Raw genomic sequence first — 18,408 nt, forward strand, 5'->3', positions numbered from 1 at the left:
ATTTTTCATTTCTGGCCCCCAGGAGGTCCTCTGGTCTCTGGCTCTCTGCAGGGGTCACTGGTCTGGATGGGGAGGCTGGACTCCAGGAGAGCAACCCTGTGAGGCTGAGGCCCTTGGACCTGCTCCAGGGGCTGGGCTGGGGTCCCTGGAGCTGAGCCAGAGGCCTGACCAAGGGGAAGGGGTGCTCTTCTCAGCTTTCCGTCTATCAAAGGCAGTGGCCCAGGATGGCTGCAGCCCTGACGTGGAGAAGTAGGAGAGAAGTGCATTTCTCCTGCAAAGTCTGCCCCCCAACGCCAGCCCACATCTCCTCTGTGACCATACCAGAATCACATTCTGACCAGAGTGTTCCCCAGGGGGCCCAAGCTTCAGTGAACAGATTGTCAAGGGCAGCTGGCACCGCACCCCACCCCGCCCCGCCTCAGGTGCTGGACCATCCAGGGCTTCCCTCAAGAGCCTGAGGTCAGCCCCTGCCCCTGAGCCTCTGTGGGTTTGTCCTGAGTAGCCACAGATGACAGAAATGGGGACTCCCCCCTCCCACAGCACATACAACATGAACACACGTGCGCCTTGCAGGTCACAGGCAGGTGGGAATCTGACACTCTAAGGTTTGGACTGAAAAAAGAAAAAAAAATTTTTTTCTTATCTCATGCCAAGGTGTTCAGAAGACAGACAGACGAAGATGGGAGGTAAAAAGAAATAGGGCATCTACAGATCCCCACATCCAGCAGCCAGAGCAGGCTGGGGATGCTGCAGCTGGGACACCTCCTCCAAGGGCCGGGAGAAGCCAGGGAGCCCCCCTTCACTCAGGAGCCTGGGGGCCAGGCACCGGAGTGAGTGTCGGGTGGCCCTGGGGGAAGGGGAAGAGGAGTGTGCTCTTGAATTTGAGGGTGTTCAGGGTGGCTGAACTTTGAGACCAAGATTACATCTTGGGAGCCCCTCACAATGGAAGGACCCCAAGCTTTTGCGTGAAGCAGCTGGAACGGTACCCCAGAGTCCTGCAGGAGCGAACCCCTGAGCCCATCACCCCTTCCTCTGTCCTGCTTCCACCTCCCACTGTGGCTGCCCACTGCTCCGCAGACACACTCCCCTAGAAAAGCTGTTTCCAGACTAGAATACTTTATTCAAGAGAATCTGGCTTGGCAGTCAGAAAGCCGCTCAGGGGCGGCTGGAGGCACATCCCGGCTGGGGCTCCCTCTTCGCCTGTGTCCCTGAGAGGGGCAGGTGGTGATGCCTTGACCATAAAGCACAATGTCCCAGCATGAGCAGCGGCGGCAAGATGTGAGGAGAGCCCGAGGGGACCAGGAGTGGCCGAGCCCCCCAGGCAGCCACCAGTCTCCAGAGCCCCACTTTCGGATCTCCAGGGCGCCGGGCTGCTGCCAGGTGGAGGAAGCAGCAGGACTCCTCTGTCTGCTGCCTGCCTTCCCACCCAGCCTGCGCCCGTCCACCCCCACGTTGTTGGCCCGGAGCCCCGAAAACCAGGGCTGCTGGTCCACGGGGAGTCCGAGGCTCAGGCACAGGCGGCCGCTCCCGGGAAGCCCGCTGGGGCCTGGTTTGCCCCTCTCAAAGCCACAGATCTTGCTTCTTCTCCAGCTGATGCACACGTGGGTCTGCGGCTGCCTCCTTTCTTTCTCTCACGTTCTGTTTAAGGCACTGAATTCCTGAGGGTCCTATCCCTCCCTGCCCCTCACCTTGGAGGGAGCAAGTCATTCAGCAGGGATACAATTGGCTAATAAATAGAGGGCAGGTGTCAGCAGGGAGGTAACTGAGTGTGGCCGTAATAAATACAGGAGCCGGGGCGAGGCGTCTCTCCTCTGAGGGGCCGGTTACCTCTGGGGAACAGTATGGCCGCACCTGCCAGAGACCAAACACAGAAAGGGGTGTCAGCACCCCGTGAGGGTGGGGTCCCTCCTATGGGAGAGGGGCCCAAGCTGGAGGGAAAGCTTGGAAGCTTGGAGCACAGGGAGCACAGGGAGACTGTGGCATTCCTGGGTCTCTGCTTGCACCCAGGCCGAGGAGCTAGGCGTTCCCCTCCACCAAGCGCTTACCCGGGTGCCCAGCCCTGTGCTAAGCACTTTTTCAGGCCCTTTGACAACAGTTCTATGAGGAAGACCCTTTTATCACTTCCCTTTCGAAGACAAAAACAAAAAGCCCAAAAACAACCTAAGGCTCAGAGATGGTAAGAAACTTGCCCGAGGACACACAGATCGTGTTAGGGAGCCAACTCGGAACCCAGTCTGGCTCCACGCAATGCCGCCTCTGGTTACTCTGGGACGGCAGTCTCCTCCCGGGGGTAGAGGCAACCCTAGATGTGCACGGAGATTGTCCGAGGGGTATGTGAGCACTGAAGGCATTAAGAGAATCCGTTTTCAGCCTCCACATTTCCTCTGCCTGAAAACTGTCCACGTGAGAAAGTACCTGAGGTCTGCTTTCCTATCGCCCTGCCCACAACTGCCCTGTTCCCTTTGGGAAGGAAAGAAGCATCTTGTCCCTTCCTAATCCAGGTCAGCACTTAGCCCCAGGGTGAGACTCCAGGGGTGGGGACAGTGAACAAAAGAACAACTTGAGATATTGCTCTAGGTGTTGAGAAAGGAGATAGGACCCACGACTAGGACAGCCGCTATGGCTCTTGCAAGTCAAGTGGTTTCCCAATCTTTGCTTTCAACCAAACCAAAGAACAACTGAACTGAACTGTCAGCTAATATGTCAAGAGGAGTGATTTTTGTAAGCAGATCACCTTGGGGCTTTTGGCAAAGAATTTGGAAGGAGTTCAACTGACTGTGTGACATCTCGTCCCATTTGCTTATTTATGGGAGCACGGTTGCTCAACCTTTCCATCTATTAAAAAATGAGAATGGAATTAATGCTGAATCCTGTCTCAGGCTGGCAGGAGGAAACATTCATTAATGGATTCATTAACTAATTAAAAAGAGGTAGCCACCTCCATCTTATTGAGATGCACTTCTGGTAAGATTGATTATACTTTTATGTTTTGCATTTATTAAAACATGATGTATTTGTGCTGTTTTGATCAATTGGTACTACTAATAATTATTGTGATAATTTATTCCAGGGGAGAACTTAATTTATTGTTTTCTGTTCACGGGAAAATTGAAAATAATTCAAATTTATATACCATTGTCATGACAGATAAATACGACAAGGTGATACATCATGGACTTTTGAACATTCGACCATATTAAGTTAGGCTGAAACTCTGTGGGGGAAGTAGAAGGGAAATACAAGGTCAAGGGGAAAAGAAGCAAGGTAAATATGCAACCACTAGAGCAGAGCATTCACACTGCTTTTTAAAAGTGAATGATGGTGAGTATTGGAATGGCTTATCCTGTAGGGTAACCTGAAGGACATATAAAGACCCTACTAAAATATTAACATTTATAACATACCAGAAATGATACCCTTTGCAATGATTTATAATTTTGATGAAAAAGTTCAATGTCAACTTAAAAATAAGAACAGGAGCATGGGAGTTTTTCAAATTCTTTCACAAGATTCCCAAATGAGAGGTCTTGGGGACCACTGTCCTGGCAGATGGAGCAACGAGACACTTTGTATCTGAGGCCGCCTGGCAGGGGTTGGGGGAGCCCCACATAGGCTCCTCCTTCAAGTCCATGTCTGGGGCCAAGGGAGAGATGAGGGCCACTCACATTCGGGGTGCCAACATACCCGGAATCCCTGCCTTCATGGAATACGGTGGAAGTCTCTGTTCATGGAGGGGAGGGCTCATGGGGTGGGACATGGGTAGGAGACCATCTCCTGGAGTCTGGCAGTGGCAAGAGATGGGCTCTACAGGAGAGCCCTCGTGCGACTGAATTTCTGTGCGTGTGAAACAGCTTCACTATTTACTCTTACAGATTTGGGTTTTCCCCTCTCTCACCCTCTCCCAGTCACACCCGGGCGGGAGCCCCAACCTGCAGGTGTGAAGCCAAGATGACATTGAGAGGCAGAGAGGAAGCTAGTGGACCCTCAAGGTCCCCTGCGTTGGGGGGAGGGTAGCAAAAATACCAGCCTAGGAGCCAGTGGGGGGTGGCCCTGTACCTCCCCAGGGCCACCAGGAAGTAGCCCTGGATACATTTTCAGCTGTTGGACTTTGCATCACTAGAACGTAAGCACTGTAAGAGCAAGAATGGTGTTGGTTTGTTCACTGAGATACCTGGCGCACAGTAAGTGCTTGGCAGGTGTCTGGACAATGGCTCAATGCTTTCCTCCTTCTACACATAGAGGTAAACGAGGCTCAGAGAGGTGACATGACTTTCTCAAGGCCATGCAGAGACTCAGGTCTCAGCTCACTTAAGAACCAAGGTCCCCTGATGCTTCCTGGGCCCTAGATTCTCTAGGAGACGCTTGCTCCCTATTCTGCCCCAAGACTGCCCTGGGCCTGGTTTCTCCCCTTCCCGACCACTGATCCCTGCTGGCAGGGCAGGGGCTCCCCTCTGGCCCAGGCTCCTTGCCATCCCTGGTCCCCCCCTCCGCACACTCACAGGTGGCAGTCTGTGGGTCTCTGCTTCTCTCTCTTCCTCTTCCCCCTGCCCTTGGGTCTCCTCCTGCAATAAGCCAAAAGCGTCAAGACAAAGTGGCTGGGGGGCCCCATGCTAGGACAAGGGCTGGCAGGCCCGAAAATAGCCCGGAGCCCCAGCCAGGCTACTTACCTTTCTAGCTTCATATCCTCCAACGGAGGCCTGGGAAAACAGAGAGACCAGGGGAGAGTCAGGAAACCAGCCTGTGGGGCTCCCCACCACCCCCACATCTCTTAGACCTCCAGAGCCCCGGTCCTGCAGTTAGTGCTGACACCACCAGGGGGCAGGGTGGAGCCAGGGAGGGAGGAATGGCCTGGGCTTCAGCTTCCACTGTAGGCTCTTGTGACCCCACCGAGAGAGAGAGGAATCTCCTCTAGGGGCCCCTTTCCACACCCCGATGCACCGCCTAGCCTCTTGGCATCAAGTCTGTGGACTTGTGAGTTTGTTCTCTACTGACTTTCTCTGTTCACTTCCTTCCCTTGTACCTGCCCTTCCTCTCAGAGTGCATTCTGGGAGTTTCTGCGAGGACAGTGAACGAAGGGCAAGGCCCTGGACCGGGGGATGGTTGCCCCCAGCGAAGGCTGCCCAGCAGGGCACTACAATCACCCCCACCCTGGGGACTTTTGCGGCTGCAGGCAATAGTAGGGGGAGTCCGTGAGGGGGCGGAGGGAAGGGAGGTGAGCACAAGCCCCACAGTCACCAGGCATATCCTGGCTCAGCCTCCGGGGCTGTGGCGGGTGGCCCAGAAGTGAGAAGAAAGGTGTCCCTGTTGCCCAGCCCGCTGAAAGGGGACAGGGCCTCAGTCTCCCCTGGGAACAGGGGTGGGGGCATGGGCAGTGCGGTAAGAGTCAGCTTTGGCACCAGGGAATATGCTGCCCCAGGCTGGCTATCTCCCCTGGGAGCCAGCGCCGGGCACTGCTTGGGCCTCTTGGACTGCCTGGTCATGTCTCTGCCATCTCAGGCCAGGAAGAGACACTCTTGGAACCTCAGTCTCCCCAGTCTGCCTGCCCCAAAAGAGTGGCTGTGAGGGGCAAAGGTGACATAGAAGGTGAGAGGCCAGCATGTGGCCCTGTGCCCAGGAGGGCTCACCCCTGACCTGTTGTTGCAGGTCAGGCTAAGCCCTGGCCAGGACGGAAGGGAGGAAATGGATCAAAGCAGGGCCTCTAACAGAGGTACAGGGAAGAGGGCCTAGAGCCTGGGCTCACATCCAAAAGGGGTGGCCAGGGCCCCGGACAGGAGGAGCCCCAGACAGGTGTCCAGGGCAAGCCCAAGACAATACTGGGGCTCCTGAAGAATGTGCTTACAGCCAGGAGAGGTAGCATTAGGGGCGTTAGACAGGCTGGGGTTCACTCACTAGCTGTGGCAAACGATGTAACTGTAAAAGCCTCAGTATCTTCATCTGTAAGATGGGGACAATAGTACCTACCTCCTAGGGTTGTTATGAGAGGAGGGACCCTGTCTGTCTTGCTCACCACTGTATCCCAAGCATCTAGGATGGTGCCTGGCATACAGTAGGCAATCAATAGATGTTTGCTGAATAAATGGGAAAACATTCCAGGGCCTAGTGTGGGGCTAGGCACAGGAGAGGTGTACACAATACATGGTGATCCTCTCCCTGTCTTCTGACCCCAGGAAAGGGCTCAGGACCGGCTGCCTCCATCCACAGCCCAGCGGTCTCAGGAGAGGACCAGGTTCCAGCCCATCCCTCTCCTCCCTGAGCCTGGCTAAAGTGCCAAGCCTGCTGCCCCTGGTAACTAATGTTCAGGGTGCCCTGGGCGAAGGTAGCAAGCGTCTCTGCCAGGTAGAGGCGTGACTTTAAAGAAAGCCCACCGACTCCTGCCTTCTGCCTCTTTTCTCCTGCCAGACCTCATCCCTCTCCATGCCCCTCAGTCTGGTGTCCCCTTCTCTGAGGAACCAGCTTGGCCCAGAACAAAGTCCAGGTGAGAAATGCCCCCTCCCGCCCCGCCCCCATCCACACCAGTTCTGGGGCTGCGGCAGCTCCTTCCCAACTCGGAAAGGGGGAGAGTGTGTCCCCGGCCCCGGCAAGGTTAGGAAGGAATCCAGGCTTCCTCTGCCCCTCTGGCTTCTTGGGCAGCTGATGGGACCACCTCCCCTCTGGCCAAACTGGCCAGTGTGGTGGATAAAAGGCTGCTGCCATGGTCCCCGGCTTCCTTGGTCTCCTTCAGCCAGGAAGAGTGCTGGAGGGACAGGCAGCCAGTGGGCTGAGGCTGCCAGGGACGAAGGGCTCCTCCCTGCCCCTCCCTGGGGAACCTACCTGCACTGACAGCGGATGTGCTGAGAGAAGGTCAGCTCCACGTAGGAGGGCCGGCCCGTAGAATGGATCATCAGGAGCTTCGGGGAGAGAAGGGTTGGATGCCTGGATTGGGGGACGGCCATGGGTTTCCAGTATTCTCTCCACCCTCTCCTTGCGGGGAGGACCAGACTCCTTGTCTCCCACCAGCCTTTGGATGACGTTCTCTCATTCTGCTCTGAGTGGGGGGCAAACAGGCCTGGCGCCTGTGTGTCCCTCCTCACCCAGAGCCGCCAGCACAGCAATAGTGCAGGAGGGGGGCCCTGCTCTGGAGTCAGAGAGACCTCTGTGCGATCTTGGTTCCTCTACCCGCTGAGCAAGTGAAATGACACCTCTGAACCTCAGGTTCTTCCTCTGTGCCTTGTGGGACTGAATGTTGGGGTAAGAGAAGTAACATTTATAAGGTGCTTCTCACAGAGCTAGGCCTTCCTGGCAAGTGCTCAGTAAACCACTGTGTGTGTGTGTGTGTGTGTGTGTGTGTGTGTGTTTACATGAGTGCAGAGCTCAGGGTGCCAAGTGCTCCTGGTATACACAGGAGCTTCTTGAATCTGGACAGATTTCTTTTCCAAGCTCAGCCGGACATCCCTGGGTCTTGGGGTAGGACCAAGCTAGAGCCCAAGAAAGCTCCTAAGGGAGGAAGGTGGTAATGGAGGAAGGGAGTGGGTGCCAAGCTGGCCCAGGTATGTGGGGAGGGGGTTTGTGCAGGGGGAGCACCGCACCAAGGCGGGGAGAGCCTGGGCCTGGGAGTTAGCTGGAGTCCCGTGACCCCCTTCCCTCCTGCGCACCCACCTGCATGGTGACATTGGCCGTCTCCACCGGCATACAGTGCAGGTTTTCGTCTCCGCAGCAGCCACTACAGCGCAGCAGGGAGACGCAGGATGGGTTGAACATGTGCTCCACCTCATCCGGGTACTCCGACAAGACGTCCACCAGCTTCTCCAGTGCCCGGCAGTAGCTGCGTCCCCACACTTGCTGGAAGGGCACCACTACGAGGGGGTGCAGACAGCTGGGTCAGGCCAGGAGGAGTCTGCTCCTCTAAGCCCCAGTCCCTGCTCCCCAGGGCCTGTGGGCCCTTCCAGCTTCAGCACCCCTGCTCCCTCCTCCGGGAAGCTCCTAGCCAGTGAGCTCCCCATGCTCTGAACTCCTGACATGATGCCTCCCCATGCTGGCCCCACCGCTCATCTGCCACACAGAGATCCTGGTGGAATGGGGTTTCTCAGTGTCCAGGCTCTCCGCAGATGCCCACATCCCGCCTTGGTGCCTGTGGAGCTCTGAGGAGAGCGTCTTGGCAGCTCCTCAGGCTCTCTAGGTCTTTCTCAGGCCTGATCAAGTGCTTCCTCAATCGTGGGGAATTTGCAGAAAACAGTCAGTTCTGCACGATTGACTTGCAGAGTCCCACAGGGAGGGTTAGCCTCCCCCGAGTCCTTATTTCCTGCCCCGCTCCGGGCTAGCTCCTCTACCTGGCAGCCAAGGCCGCGGCCAGCGATGTACTCCAAACCCACTCTCCCTATCAGTAGGACGGGCCCTCACAGCAGGCCCGGCGGCATGGCCACAACTCCCACCTTTGGGATCTGCTCCTTGTCCCCTTCCTGTTTCTAACCAAATAAAGCCCACCACCCCACCTCCTCTCTGAGGCCTTCTCTGACTTCTCCAGTATGAACAAATGTTCCTCCTTCAAGCAGAATTTGGACTCTAGGGCTTGCCCTATCTTGGCCACTAGTGGCTCTTATCTCCTTTATAACCAAGTCGAGGCTATGTGAGGACAGAGACCCAAGAACCTGGTAAACACAGGCAAAGTAATTACTGACTGATTTAGATGCTAGCTCACTGAGGATTATCAGGGACATCCCTGATAGGGACATCCCTCCAGGTCCTGGTGTGGTCATGACTAGGATCTTGTGCGGATTGATCCAGAATCTCTCAAAAGATGCTGTTCCTTCAGGAGAAGGCCTGGGTCCTGGTCCCCAACAGAGGCTCATAGGAAGTGAGTAGTTAGAGCTAGGCAACCTGGGCTTCTGGTCCTGGCCCCATCCTGGCTGTGTGACCTTGGGGAGGTCACTTAACCTTTTTGGGTATATCAGTTTCCTCAGCCGAGGGAAAACAAGAAGGCTGGGAATAGATGGTTGCTAAGGTGTCTCTGGGCTCTGACAGACGGTCTGAGATTCTGTGCATGCAACCCAGCCCAGCCTTGAGACCGTGGGCAGAGAAACATCTCCAACTCTGGGTCATCCTGCCCTACACCTGATGGTTGTCCTCAGCTGGTGGGGGAGGACAGGCAGGCCAGCTGGACCCTGCAGCGTCTGCCCCACAGCAGTGGCCTCTCCTGGCAGCCCCTCAATTCTTCCCATGGTCTTTCCTAGGAGGCAGAAGGGGCCAAAGTCCATTCCACTGAGCCTGCAAGGCCTAGTCTCAGGGTAATCTCAGAGGAAAAATAAACTTCAGCCCTAGCAGAGGCCCTTGGGAAAGGCCTGCAAGCTGGTGGAAAATACCCAAGAGGCAGTATGTCCACGTGGAGTTGGCCAAGGCAGCCACAGAGGCAATAAACTGTGCTTATCTGAGTGTCTGCTGCTCCATCCACCCTGTCTACTTTGGGGGTTCTAGGGACTGGGCCTGGGGACAGGTGGGGGATCTTATGCCTCCCCTGATCCTATCTCTCCAGGTCACGGGGATACCCTCCCCAGACCCAAGTGGGACACAAGACCCTCTCCCTGTAAGCAGCCACAGAGCCCCGGGGAAGTGAGCCTGTGCAGTGCAAGGTCAGGGGAGCATCTCCCTATTTTAACTCCATGAGCACATGTTTAGTCTAAAATCCACGAACACTACATAACTCTGAATGTTTAATCTCTGCCACGGACAACATAAATAACAGCAGAGGAACAGCCAGCTGCCAAAGTGCCATAGAAAGCTCAGTCTCGGGATCCCTGGGTGGCTCAGCGGTTTAGCGCCTGCCTTCGGCCCAGGATGTCCCGGGATGGAGTCCTGCATGGGGCCTGCTTCTCCCTCTGCCTGTGTTCTCTGCCTCTCTGTGTGTGTGTGTGTCTTTCATGAATAAATAAATAAAATCTTTAAAAAAAGAAAGCTCAGTCTCCTGCTCTGGAACCAGCTGTTGGAGGGTTAGCAGCAGAGAAGGGGCTCCTTACCCCCTGCCCCTTCCCCACATAGACCACCCCCCTCCCCGCCCCCCCGCCCCGCGACCCAGCTGGGCTGGCAGGCTGCGGCCAGTTAAGCAGAGCTGCCTGGGTCTGGTGGCAGAAAGGATCTCCTTTCCTCATCCCACACCACGCCATGCAGAAGGTGTCAACGGGACCCAGGCTCCAGGGCCCTGAAATCTGTCACTTTCTGGGCCATGTGGCCAGATCATGTGGAGAGAAGGGGTAGAGGGCTAAGAAGGAGGTAGGCTGAGCCCAGCTGACCTGGTGGCTACCAGGAAAGAGGGCATTTGATCCCTGGAGGCCACTTTCTGGGCATGTAGGAAAAACAGAGGAAGCTATGTGAGGGGGCAGCATGAGGGGCTGGTTCCCAGAGCGTGGGGGCTGCTCCCAGATGGGGGCCAAGCCCCTCAGACTGAACTCTGCTCGGCTGCTCCTGAGAGCACTTCCTCTGGCCCCGGACCTGCTCCAGAGGTAAGAGGAACTGGAGACCGTGGCTCTGTCAGGCACCTGGCCAGGGCTGGACAGTCCCATGGGGCTGCCGCCGACGCCTCAAGGCGGCTCTCAGCAAATCTCTTGCCAGCCCCAGGGGCAAGCCTCCCATCGGGCTCCAGCTGCCTACTCCCCGGGATGGAGGCAACCGAGGAAGGGAAGCGTTTAATCCTGAGAGCAAGCTCCTAGGGAGGGGCCACAGGGCTGGGCAGGGCCCCTGGGCACCAGCCTGAATTCGACAGGTGTCCCCTCCATGGCACTGGCAGAGCACACAGCCAGCCTGCCAAAGGGACATCCTGCTCATGCCTGCTCAGCCATGAGCCGCGGGGAGGCCTGGTGCTATGCACACCGGCTTTGCCACGTATACTGAGGAACGTGTGAGCCTTTACCAGACCCCCAAGGGCCTCTCCGAGCCTCAGGTTCTTCTGTAAAATGTGGAGAATAATAAGTAATAGTAAAGATCAGTGTCCATGGTTGCAAAGTAAAGACCGTGTTGTCTCTTGTCTGGTGTTAGCAAGAGGGGGTGGCATTTTCAGATTGTGGTGACTGCGGTCCAACACTCAAGGTACTTCTCTTGGCCATGATACAGGGTCTCTGACTGATTGGGATGACAGGTGAGCTGCCCTCATGAACTGACACTTCTAAGCTTCCTCACCCCTGTCCCTGGGAGATATATACTTGTCTGTCTCCCCCATGGAGTCAGAGAATCCCACAATCTTAGAAAAAGAACCTTGGATAGCATGTAATCTAATGTTCCCATTTTACAGATGAGGAAAGGGAGGCTCAGACTTCTTTGGTAACTGTTGCCTGAAATACACTAAAAACCGTCAAAGAGGCTATGGGGTGGAGATGGCTGATGGGGTCCTCCCCAAATCCCAAGAGCATAATATTGTGCTAGTCCCAGGGGGCAGAGCGTGGAGAGGGAGGGAGTGTCAGTGAAGTTAAGGGCTGCTACCTTCCTCACCTCCTCAGTGCCCGAGGGACCTAGGACTAGTTGCCCAAGGGGCCCAGAAGCATGGCCTGGCCCAGTTGATGCTGGCCACCAGACAGGCAGGGCAGCAGAGGGAGGGTGTTTCCAGCTTTCGGAGACTATCACGAGTGTGCGTGTGCACGTCCCTACACGCTCCCTCCTCCGTGGCGCCATAGGAAGCCTCAGTAGTGGCGTGTGGCTTTGCTGCACGTCCCAGAGAGGCAGGGAGGGAGGAGTGAGGCATGGGGGCTGGCATGGGACTCCTGCCTTCTGCACGTATGTCTCTTTGGCAAATGACACACCCTTTGAAGATTCCCTCTTGATGCAACCCAGGGTGGAGAATGGAGGGGCCAGGGAGGGCACGACTCATGTTCTGTCTGTTTGTAATCAATGGAAAGGCCTGGTCAGATCTCTGCAGCTTTGTCAAGGCTGGGCTTCTGGAAGGTGTCCTCACCCCTCCCTAATCCTCTTGACTGCTTGCCACTGCAACTAGCTCCCGGACCTCTCTCACTGCCTGCATTGCCCTCCAAGACCCCATCTGCCTCCCGACATCATATTGGAAAGGGGCTCCACGCCCACGGGATAGACCCTGGGTATACTGGCCCCAGCCTTACTCTCTGTGCACTGGGTGACCCTGGCCCAGGAATACACTTCATTAGGCCTCTAGGTCCCAAAAGAAGGATCTCTCAGGCCCTGCCAACTTTGTCAGCCAGGATGTCAGCCAGCTTGCAGGCTCCTGAACTCCATTATCAGCCTGTACCCATCCTTTATGCCAATCCTTTCTTATCCTCTGCAGAGGACTGGGAGGAGCAGGTTTGGGGAGCATGTGCATCCACAGCCCAGTGTGCTTACCTTCCACCTCTGATGAGCCATTTCCAGCAGACAAGGCCAATTGCTGCAGACAGAAAGGGACAAATATGAGGGGGTCCACTTTGGGCCTCTGAGCTCTGTGGCCAAGTTGCCAAGAGCATAGAGGCCGCTCTGAGCTCCTTGCCACTGGTGCACACACTCTGCCCTGTCTCAGAGCTAACTCTTTCCGGATGCAACTAAAACCTCACTAGACCCTGGATGGATCCCACCCTTCTCTCTGGCCTCAGTTTCCTCATTTGGAAAGGGCGGGAGGCTAGAGGATTTTGGAGACCCTTTGCCTTCCGTGTCTCAAAGATTTTGCAGACCTTAGGGGTCTCCCTTCTCCCCAGCCCCAGGCCAGGCCTGCTGGGCCCTGTGCAGCACGCATTGGCTAGATGCCAGAGCCCGGGGGAGGTGATCAGCTGGTGGGAGCTGAGGGGCTGGAGCGGGTGGCGCCATGAGCTGGTGCTGCCGGTAAGGCTATACCTCAGGCCAGCCCTGCAGCAGACCAGCAGTGGCAGGTATGGGGCTCATCTGTCGCTGCAGGGCTGCCCAGCCCACCCGCTCCTCCGTTGGAGCTGGAGACTCCTAGAGCAGCAGGACAGTGCAGAGGGAAGGGATCTCATTGGCTTTGTCAGGATTTCACTGCCCAAGCTGGCTCCCAGCCAGACTCACCCGGCTCCTGGGAAAAGGGCCCTGCTCTCTTCCCCAGGCCCTGCACTCAGGAACTCCAACTGCCCACCCAAGAAAGAGGGCATAGCAGGACCTCTTGTCTTGCCCCCAGCCCACCCAGGAGCCCTGGGCTCACCCAGAGGCCTGGTGCGGGAGGGCCCAGCCTCCCCACCAATGGCCTCTTCAGCTGGCTTCCCTTCCACCAGGCCAGGTCAGAGGTCCTGGGGGCGCCTGCCTGGTCATGGGGCCTCGACCCTGACCACAGAGCCAGGGGCCCGCCTGGGATTAGTGGAGAGATGCTTTTAGCAAAGCCACCAGGGCTCCAGGGGCCAGACAGGAAACCTCCCTCCCTTCCCTGTGGCTTCCCTGCCCCCGCCAAGACAGACCCCGGAGCTGGAGTCTGAGACAGCCGGGCCTGAGGTCTCCTCCCAGAAGACGTGGTCCAGCCTGGCTCCTGGGAAGTGTGTGGACATCCATGGAGGTGCCGCTCCCCCAAGTGGGTCTGTGATTTCAGAACCCCTGCCTGGAGCGCTGGGGGCTGGAAAGATCAGGGGGGCCAGGCTGGGGTTGGGATAGGTCTTACCTGGGGGGGCATAGCAGGCAGTGCCAGCCCGGCCAGGAGCTGCAGGAAGCAAGTGAACAGCCTCATGGCAGGCATCTTCTCAGACGTCCCAAGCCAGGAGGTTCCAAGGGGAAACCACCATGCTCGGCCCCCTGGGGGAGCCCCTGGCACAGGAGGAGAGGACCTCACTGCTGCCTCGAGGTCCCCGCAGGTGGCCGGAGCATCCTCTGGAAGCCCCGGGAGCCTGGGGCCCGCAGGTAGGGCTGGGGCCGGGGCACCTGATGCGGAGCGCCCGGCAGGGCGGGGCGGTGCGGGGCAGGCGGGTCCCCGGGTGGAGCCCGTCGGGCGCCCGGCGCGACCCCGGGGCCTCTCCCGCTGGCCAGGGGAGCTGCAGCCTCCCCCTCCGACAGCAGCTCCCTTCTGGGACGCGGCCCGTTGGCGACCGGGTTTCAAGGGCCGTGAGTGGGGCGGGGCCGCGGGCCAGCCCCGCCCACCGCCGACGAGGCCTGGGAGCGGCCGCCGGGGCGGCTGCGGCGGCGGCGGCGAGGCCCGAGCGCGCGGAAGGGGCGCCCCCACCGCCCCCGCCCCCGCCGCCGCCGCCGCCGCCGCCGCCGCCGCCGCCGCCGCCCCGCCCCGCCCCGCCCCCGCCCCCCGGGCCGCGCGGTGCCCGGTGTCCTGCGGGGCGTCCGTGGCCCCGCGGCTGCGCTCCCGCCCCTCCAGGCCCGCGCGGGGCGGCGGCCAGGTGGGGGAGCCCAGCGACTGCAGCGGGCCCCGGACCTAGCGGCCCCCGGGGACGCGGCTCCAGCTCCCGCGGGGCGGAGGTCGGCCTGGCCCTTTGCCGTGCCACCTGTGCCGCCCCGCCGTCCTCGGGGCGTGAGGTTACTGAGCCTGTTTGGCAGATGGAGAAGCCGAGGTTCCCAGAGTGCCCCTGCCTGTTTAGGGCGCACAGACACGTGCGTGCCCGTGCGGTCTCGAGGAAACCGACAGAGACAAAAGTGGGACTGCAGAGCCGCCTCTCCACCCCGGGCACCCTACCGCTGGCCTCTGGCCGGGCACTCCGCAGGGCACCCCGGCTGTGGGCACCGGGCTGAGGGTCCCGCACGACTGCCTTCTGTGGCAGGCAGTTTTCTCAGGCCGTCACACGTGGTTGGGAGAGGGGCCTAGTGCAGCATTTCCTCCCGGTCCCCGGAAAAGGAGGAAATGGTCCAAATCGGCAGGGGTCTGTTTGTCGGTGTGTGACCGGGGAGGTCCACGTGTGCTGTGAGTCTACCTGGTCTGAGTGTGTGTTTCATATATGTACAAGTGCGGCTTTGTGTGGGTCTGGTGTCTCAGTATCTCTGTGCTTGTGTGATTATGTGTGTGTGTGTGTCCGCTGTGGCTCCAGGTGTGTTTGCAAGTGTGTCTGTGCATTTGTGTGGGATCGTGAGTTTGTTTGCCTGCCTGCATCCTTGTGTGTGTGTCTTTCTGTGTGGGTGAATATCTGGACCGGCTTCCGTGTGAGACTGTACATCTTATTTGTGTGTGCCCTCTTGTGGTCCCTGAGCATTTGTCACCCCCACCACCCTTCATGCACAGCCCACTGGCTGCAAGAACCTGACAGGAGTCATAGATTGGCCTGGGCCTGGGGCGCTGTGGGAGAGGGGGAGGCCTGGGAGGCAGCCCCTACCGCTCACATTCCAGCCAGGAGCGGAGAGGCCAGGGTAGCCCCAGCTCTCACCCCAGTGACCTCTGTGTCCATTGCCTGCCCGCCCACCCACGCAGGCCTGCCAGAGATGCTGCCTCCCTGCCTGGCCAGGCCTGGAGGTCCAAGAGCCAGGGGCCAGTCATCAACCAGCTACGCGAGGGCTGCAAAGAACCTTCCAACAAGCTCCAACATGCTAGGGCTTGTGGAGCAGAAAGATTCCTTCCTGGGCCCAGGGTCATGGTGGAGGATTGTCCTGTGTACGTGTGTGAGGATAAGTAGATGTGTGTTTGTGCGTATCTGGATCATGTATGTTTGCCCATTACGTCTGTGTATGTGTAGTACATGTGCTTATGTGTGTCCTTATTTTGGATTTAGATTTTTGTATGTGGGCACATGTGTGCACTGTGCTGGAGTGCGTGTATTCAAATATCTGCATTGTATCTGCTTGTCTATAACTGAAGGTTTTGAGCACATATGCATCGGGTAAATTTTCCTGTAACTGTGTATGTAGAGGGGCGCGTGTTTTGTTTATGTGCGTGTGTTTGTATTCATTCATCCTTTCATCTGATGCAAACTACTGTGCTGTAGGCACTGCCCCAGGTGCTGTGGACACGGTGCAGAGGTTCTCTCAAAATTTCTGTTCATGGGGTACCGGTTCAGGCAGCTGGAGCATCTCCTTTCTTTCTACACTCTTGAGTGAGCTCAATACCTGGACAATGTCTGTGGTTCCCACAAATGGGCCTGTTCTGTCACTGAACTGGGGAACATATGCTTCTAAACCTGGCTTCTTGGGTCATGAGATGAATTAGCTAGGGTAGGCGGGGGGGGGGGGGGGGAGAGGAGGGGACCAATGAGACCCAACATTTCCATGGGTTAGATGGAAGCCTACTCTTGCTCACACCCAGTCCAGGGCAGGTGTGCTGGTGGCTCTGCTCCCCTGAACTGCAGTCCTTACCAGCCATATAACCTCAAGTAAATTTCTCTACTTCTCAGGGCCCCCACTTCCTCCATTCCAAAGTGGGAATTATAACACTCCTCTCACCAACAGCCTGACTTCTGATTCAACTTTTGATTCTTATTAGAGATACAAAAATATTCAAGTTACAGAGCAGGGTCCTTGCCATCATGGACATGAGACAGATAGAAAATAAAGAATTTTATGCTTCTGCTAATTGCAAGGAGCAAAACAATGGAAGGATTTGCATGTGTGTCGCCTCCACCTCCCGTGCCCTGTATATTCTCACCATCACCATCCAGGTCATCAGGTCCCAGCTGTCATCAAGGCCTTCTGAGTAGATCCACCGGAGAGTCAATGCTTGAAACTCCACATTGAACTGTTTATCATCATAATCACTTGTTGGCATTGCAGGGAGAGAAATGATGTATAGTGAGCCCTGTGCCTGGCACATGAATCACTTCAACTTGGCTGAATTCCACCACAACCCTGGGAGGTAGTTTTAATTATTCTCATTTTGAAGATGGGAAGATGAAGGTGCAGGGAGTCTAAGTCATTTGCCCATAGTCATTTAGCTACTAAGGAAGCAACCAGATGAGGGTCAGCCTGGGTCTTTCTCCAAGCTCTTTTGAGTGGGCATAAGCTCTCTCTGCCAATCAGATTGCAAATACCTTGAAGGTAGAGTCCCTGTCTTGAACCTTTTCTGAGTCTTCCCCTTGCTAGAGCAAAGTGGGTGCTTGACAGACTCTGAAAGGTTGATGTGTGGGAGGGAGAAGCTGTCATCCCAGGCCAGGAACTGACCCTGTCACAGGATGTCGGGCAAATATAAACACAAGGGTCTAGGCCATGGAAACACTTTGGGCCATGACAGTAGTCACCCTGAGCAGCCATGGGTTCTAGTTCTGCATGCCAGGCTGCCAGACCAGCCCCTTCCTCCCAAGGCTGGCCCAAGACACAGGGCTTCCCACACCTTGCTTTAGTCATGGTTTTAGACTTCATCTGCCTCAATCCACCCCAATTTCTAGCCTTTCAGTTTCCTGACCTATTTTTCCATTTTGGCCTAGCCTTTTCATTGTTTTGACCCTCTGAACTATTTCCCAGTTACGACCTTTTCCTATTCCTATAATGGCAATTCAGCATCTGCCTCTGGAGCAGTGTCTCAGGTGGTAGTGGGTAAGCACATTCCCTCTGACCCCATCCCTGAGCCCCAGACCTGGGTATGACCAGAGGTGAGTGAGAAGGAGAGTATCCAAGGACTAGAATCTCTCCTTTCCTGGCCGGCAGGGACAGCAGCAGCAGCAGGCAGCTGGGGCCGAGGGCCTTCCTACTTTATAGGTTGGACAAGCTGTAGCCACCAGCGAGTCAAGATCACCAGCCAGAAGCTGCTTGGTTGGCTTCTTCTGCCTTCTTCTCCTCCTCTTGGGCTGGGATTTCCTGTGGGCCCACCCAGGCTTAACTCTGAGGCCCTTTCCTTCTTTCCATGTACTCCTTCCAGGCAGGCTGTGATGGCCTCACTGGCCACCACTACTGGGTGGGACACCCCTCGCCCAGGTTCCCCCAGCACCTTGAATTGCCTCTCCATCATAGCACCTAGCTCTCAGTCTCATCACTGCCCAGCTACTTGTTTCTTTCCTCAGACTATAGGTCTGAGAGGGTAGACAGTACCTTGTCCAGTGTCTGGTACACAATAAGGGTTTAATGTGTGTTGAGTTGGATCAATCCTCCAAGCACTCTCTCCTCCCTCCATAGGAAAAATGTCCCAAGTCTTCCCATTCCTTACCCAATTGTCCTTCACTCATCAGAGGTAGCCCTCCTGGACCCCATGCTCAAGACAACTTGGGTGGGCCTCTCTGGTAGGGGTGAGTGTGGGAGGACAACCTCCCATTACTATGTAATCACGCCCTGGGTTGGTCACCACAGCCCTGCTGGCCCCCAGGGGACAAGGCTCATGCTTCTGGCCAGAGACCAGAACCTAGTGGGGGGCCTGGGGTGGGGTCAGGCTGGAAAGGAGGCAAAAGTAGAGCCCATGGGTGACCAAGTGGTTCCCAGGGGTGGGAAACAAGATGGCACCGGCCACGAGGACTGCGAACAAGGGAAGCCAGGCAAGGTGCCCGCAGCCTTGTCCCCGGCCTTCAGGGCGACGCGTCGTCACCAAAGGATCGGAAACCTGTACTTTGGGAACTTGGCAGCCAGGGCTGGGTTTTTCGTGTTTTCTGTAATTATTTCCCT

At 56.9% G+C, this 18,408-nt stretch overlaps 1 protein-coding gene and 1 long non-coding RNA gene across 14 annotated transcripts in view; one reads left to right on the forward strand and one right to left on the reverse strand.

Annotated features, from left to right (window-relative positions):
- Positions 1-1,099: 1,099 nt before the first annotated feature.
- The window catches only part of PGF (placental growth factor), a 51,403-nt gene continuing 34,094 nt past the window's right edge, over positions 1,100-18,408 (reverse strand). For 3 of the 13 annotated variants that reach the window (XM_072839373.1, XM_072839375.1, XM_072839379.1), the window contains 8 exons: positions 16,469-16,577; positions 13,562-13,600; positions 12,310-12,352; positions 7,636-7,832; positions 6,811-6,912; positions 4,668-4,697; positions 4,500-4,595; positions 1,100-1,851 (listed from right to left, as the gene is read on the reverse strand). In XM_072839373.1, coding sequence (XP_072695474.1) covers positions 1,708-1,851; positions 4,500-4,595; positions 4,668-4,697; positions 6,811-6,912; positions 7,636-7,832; positions 12,310-12,352; positions 13,562-13,600; positions 16,469-16,577 — 760 coding nt within the window. In that variant the 3' untranslated portion in view covers positions 1,100-1,707. Of the gene's footprint in view, positions 1,852-4,499; positions 4,596-4,667; positions 4,698-6,810; positions 6,913-7,635; positions 7,833-12,309; positions 12,353-12,792; positions 12,895-13,364; positions 13,517-13,561; positions 13,958-16,468; positions 16,578-18,408 lie in introns of those variants that run through there. The other 10 variants (XM_072839376.1, XM_072839377.1, XM_072839382.1 and 7 more) reach the window with 8 other exon arrangements.
- LOC140640273 (uncharacterized) lies at positions 5,038-7,492 on the forward strand. The gene is made up of 5 exons (XR_012036919.1): positions 5,038-5,212; positions 5,497-5,583; positions 6,168-6,285; positions 6,400-6,475; positions 7,075-7,492. It is a non-coding gene; the product is annotated as an uncharacterized lncRNA (long non-coding RNA).

Source organism: Canis lupus, chromosome 9, assembly GCF_048164855.1.
Source record: "Canis lupus baileyi chromosome 9, mCanLup2.hap1, whole genome shotgun sequence".
NCBI classification, from domain to species: Eukaryota; Metazoa; Chordata; class Mammalia; order Carnivora; family Canidae; genus Canis; species Canis lupus.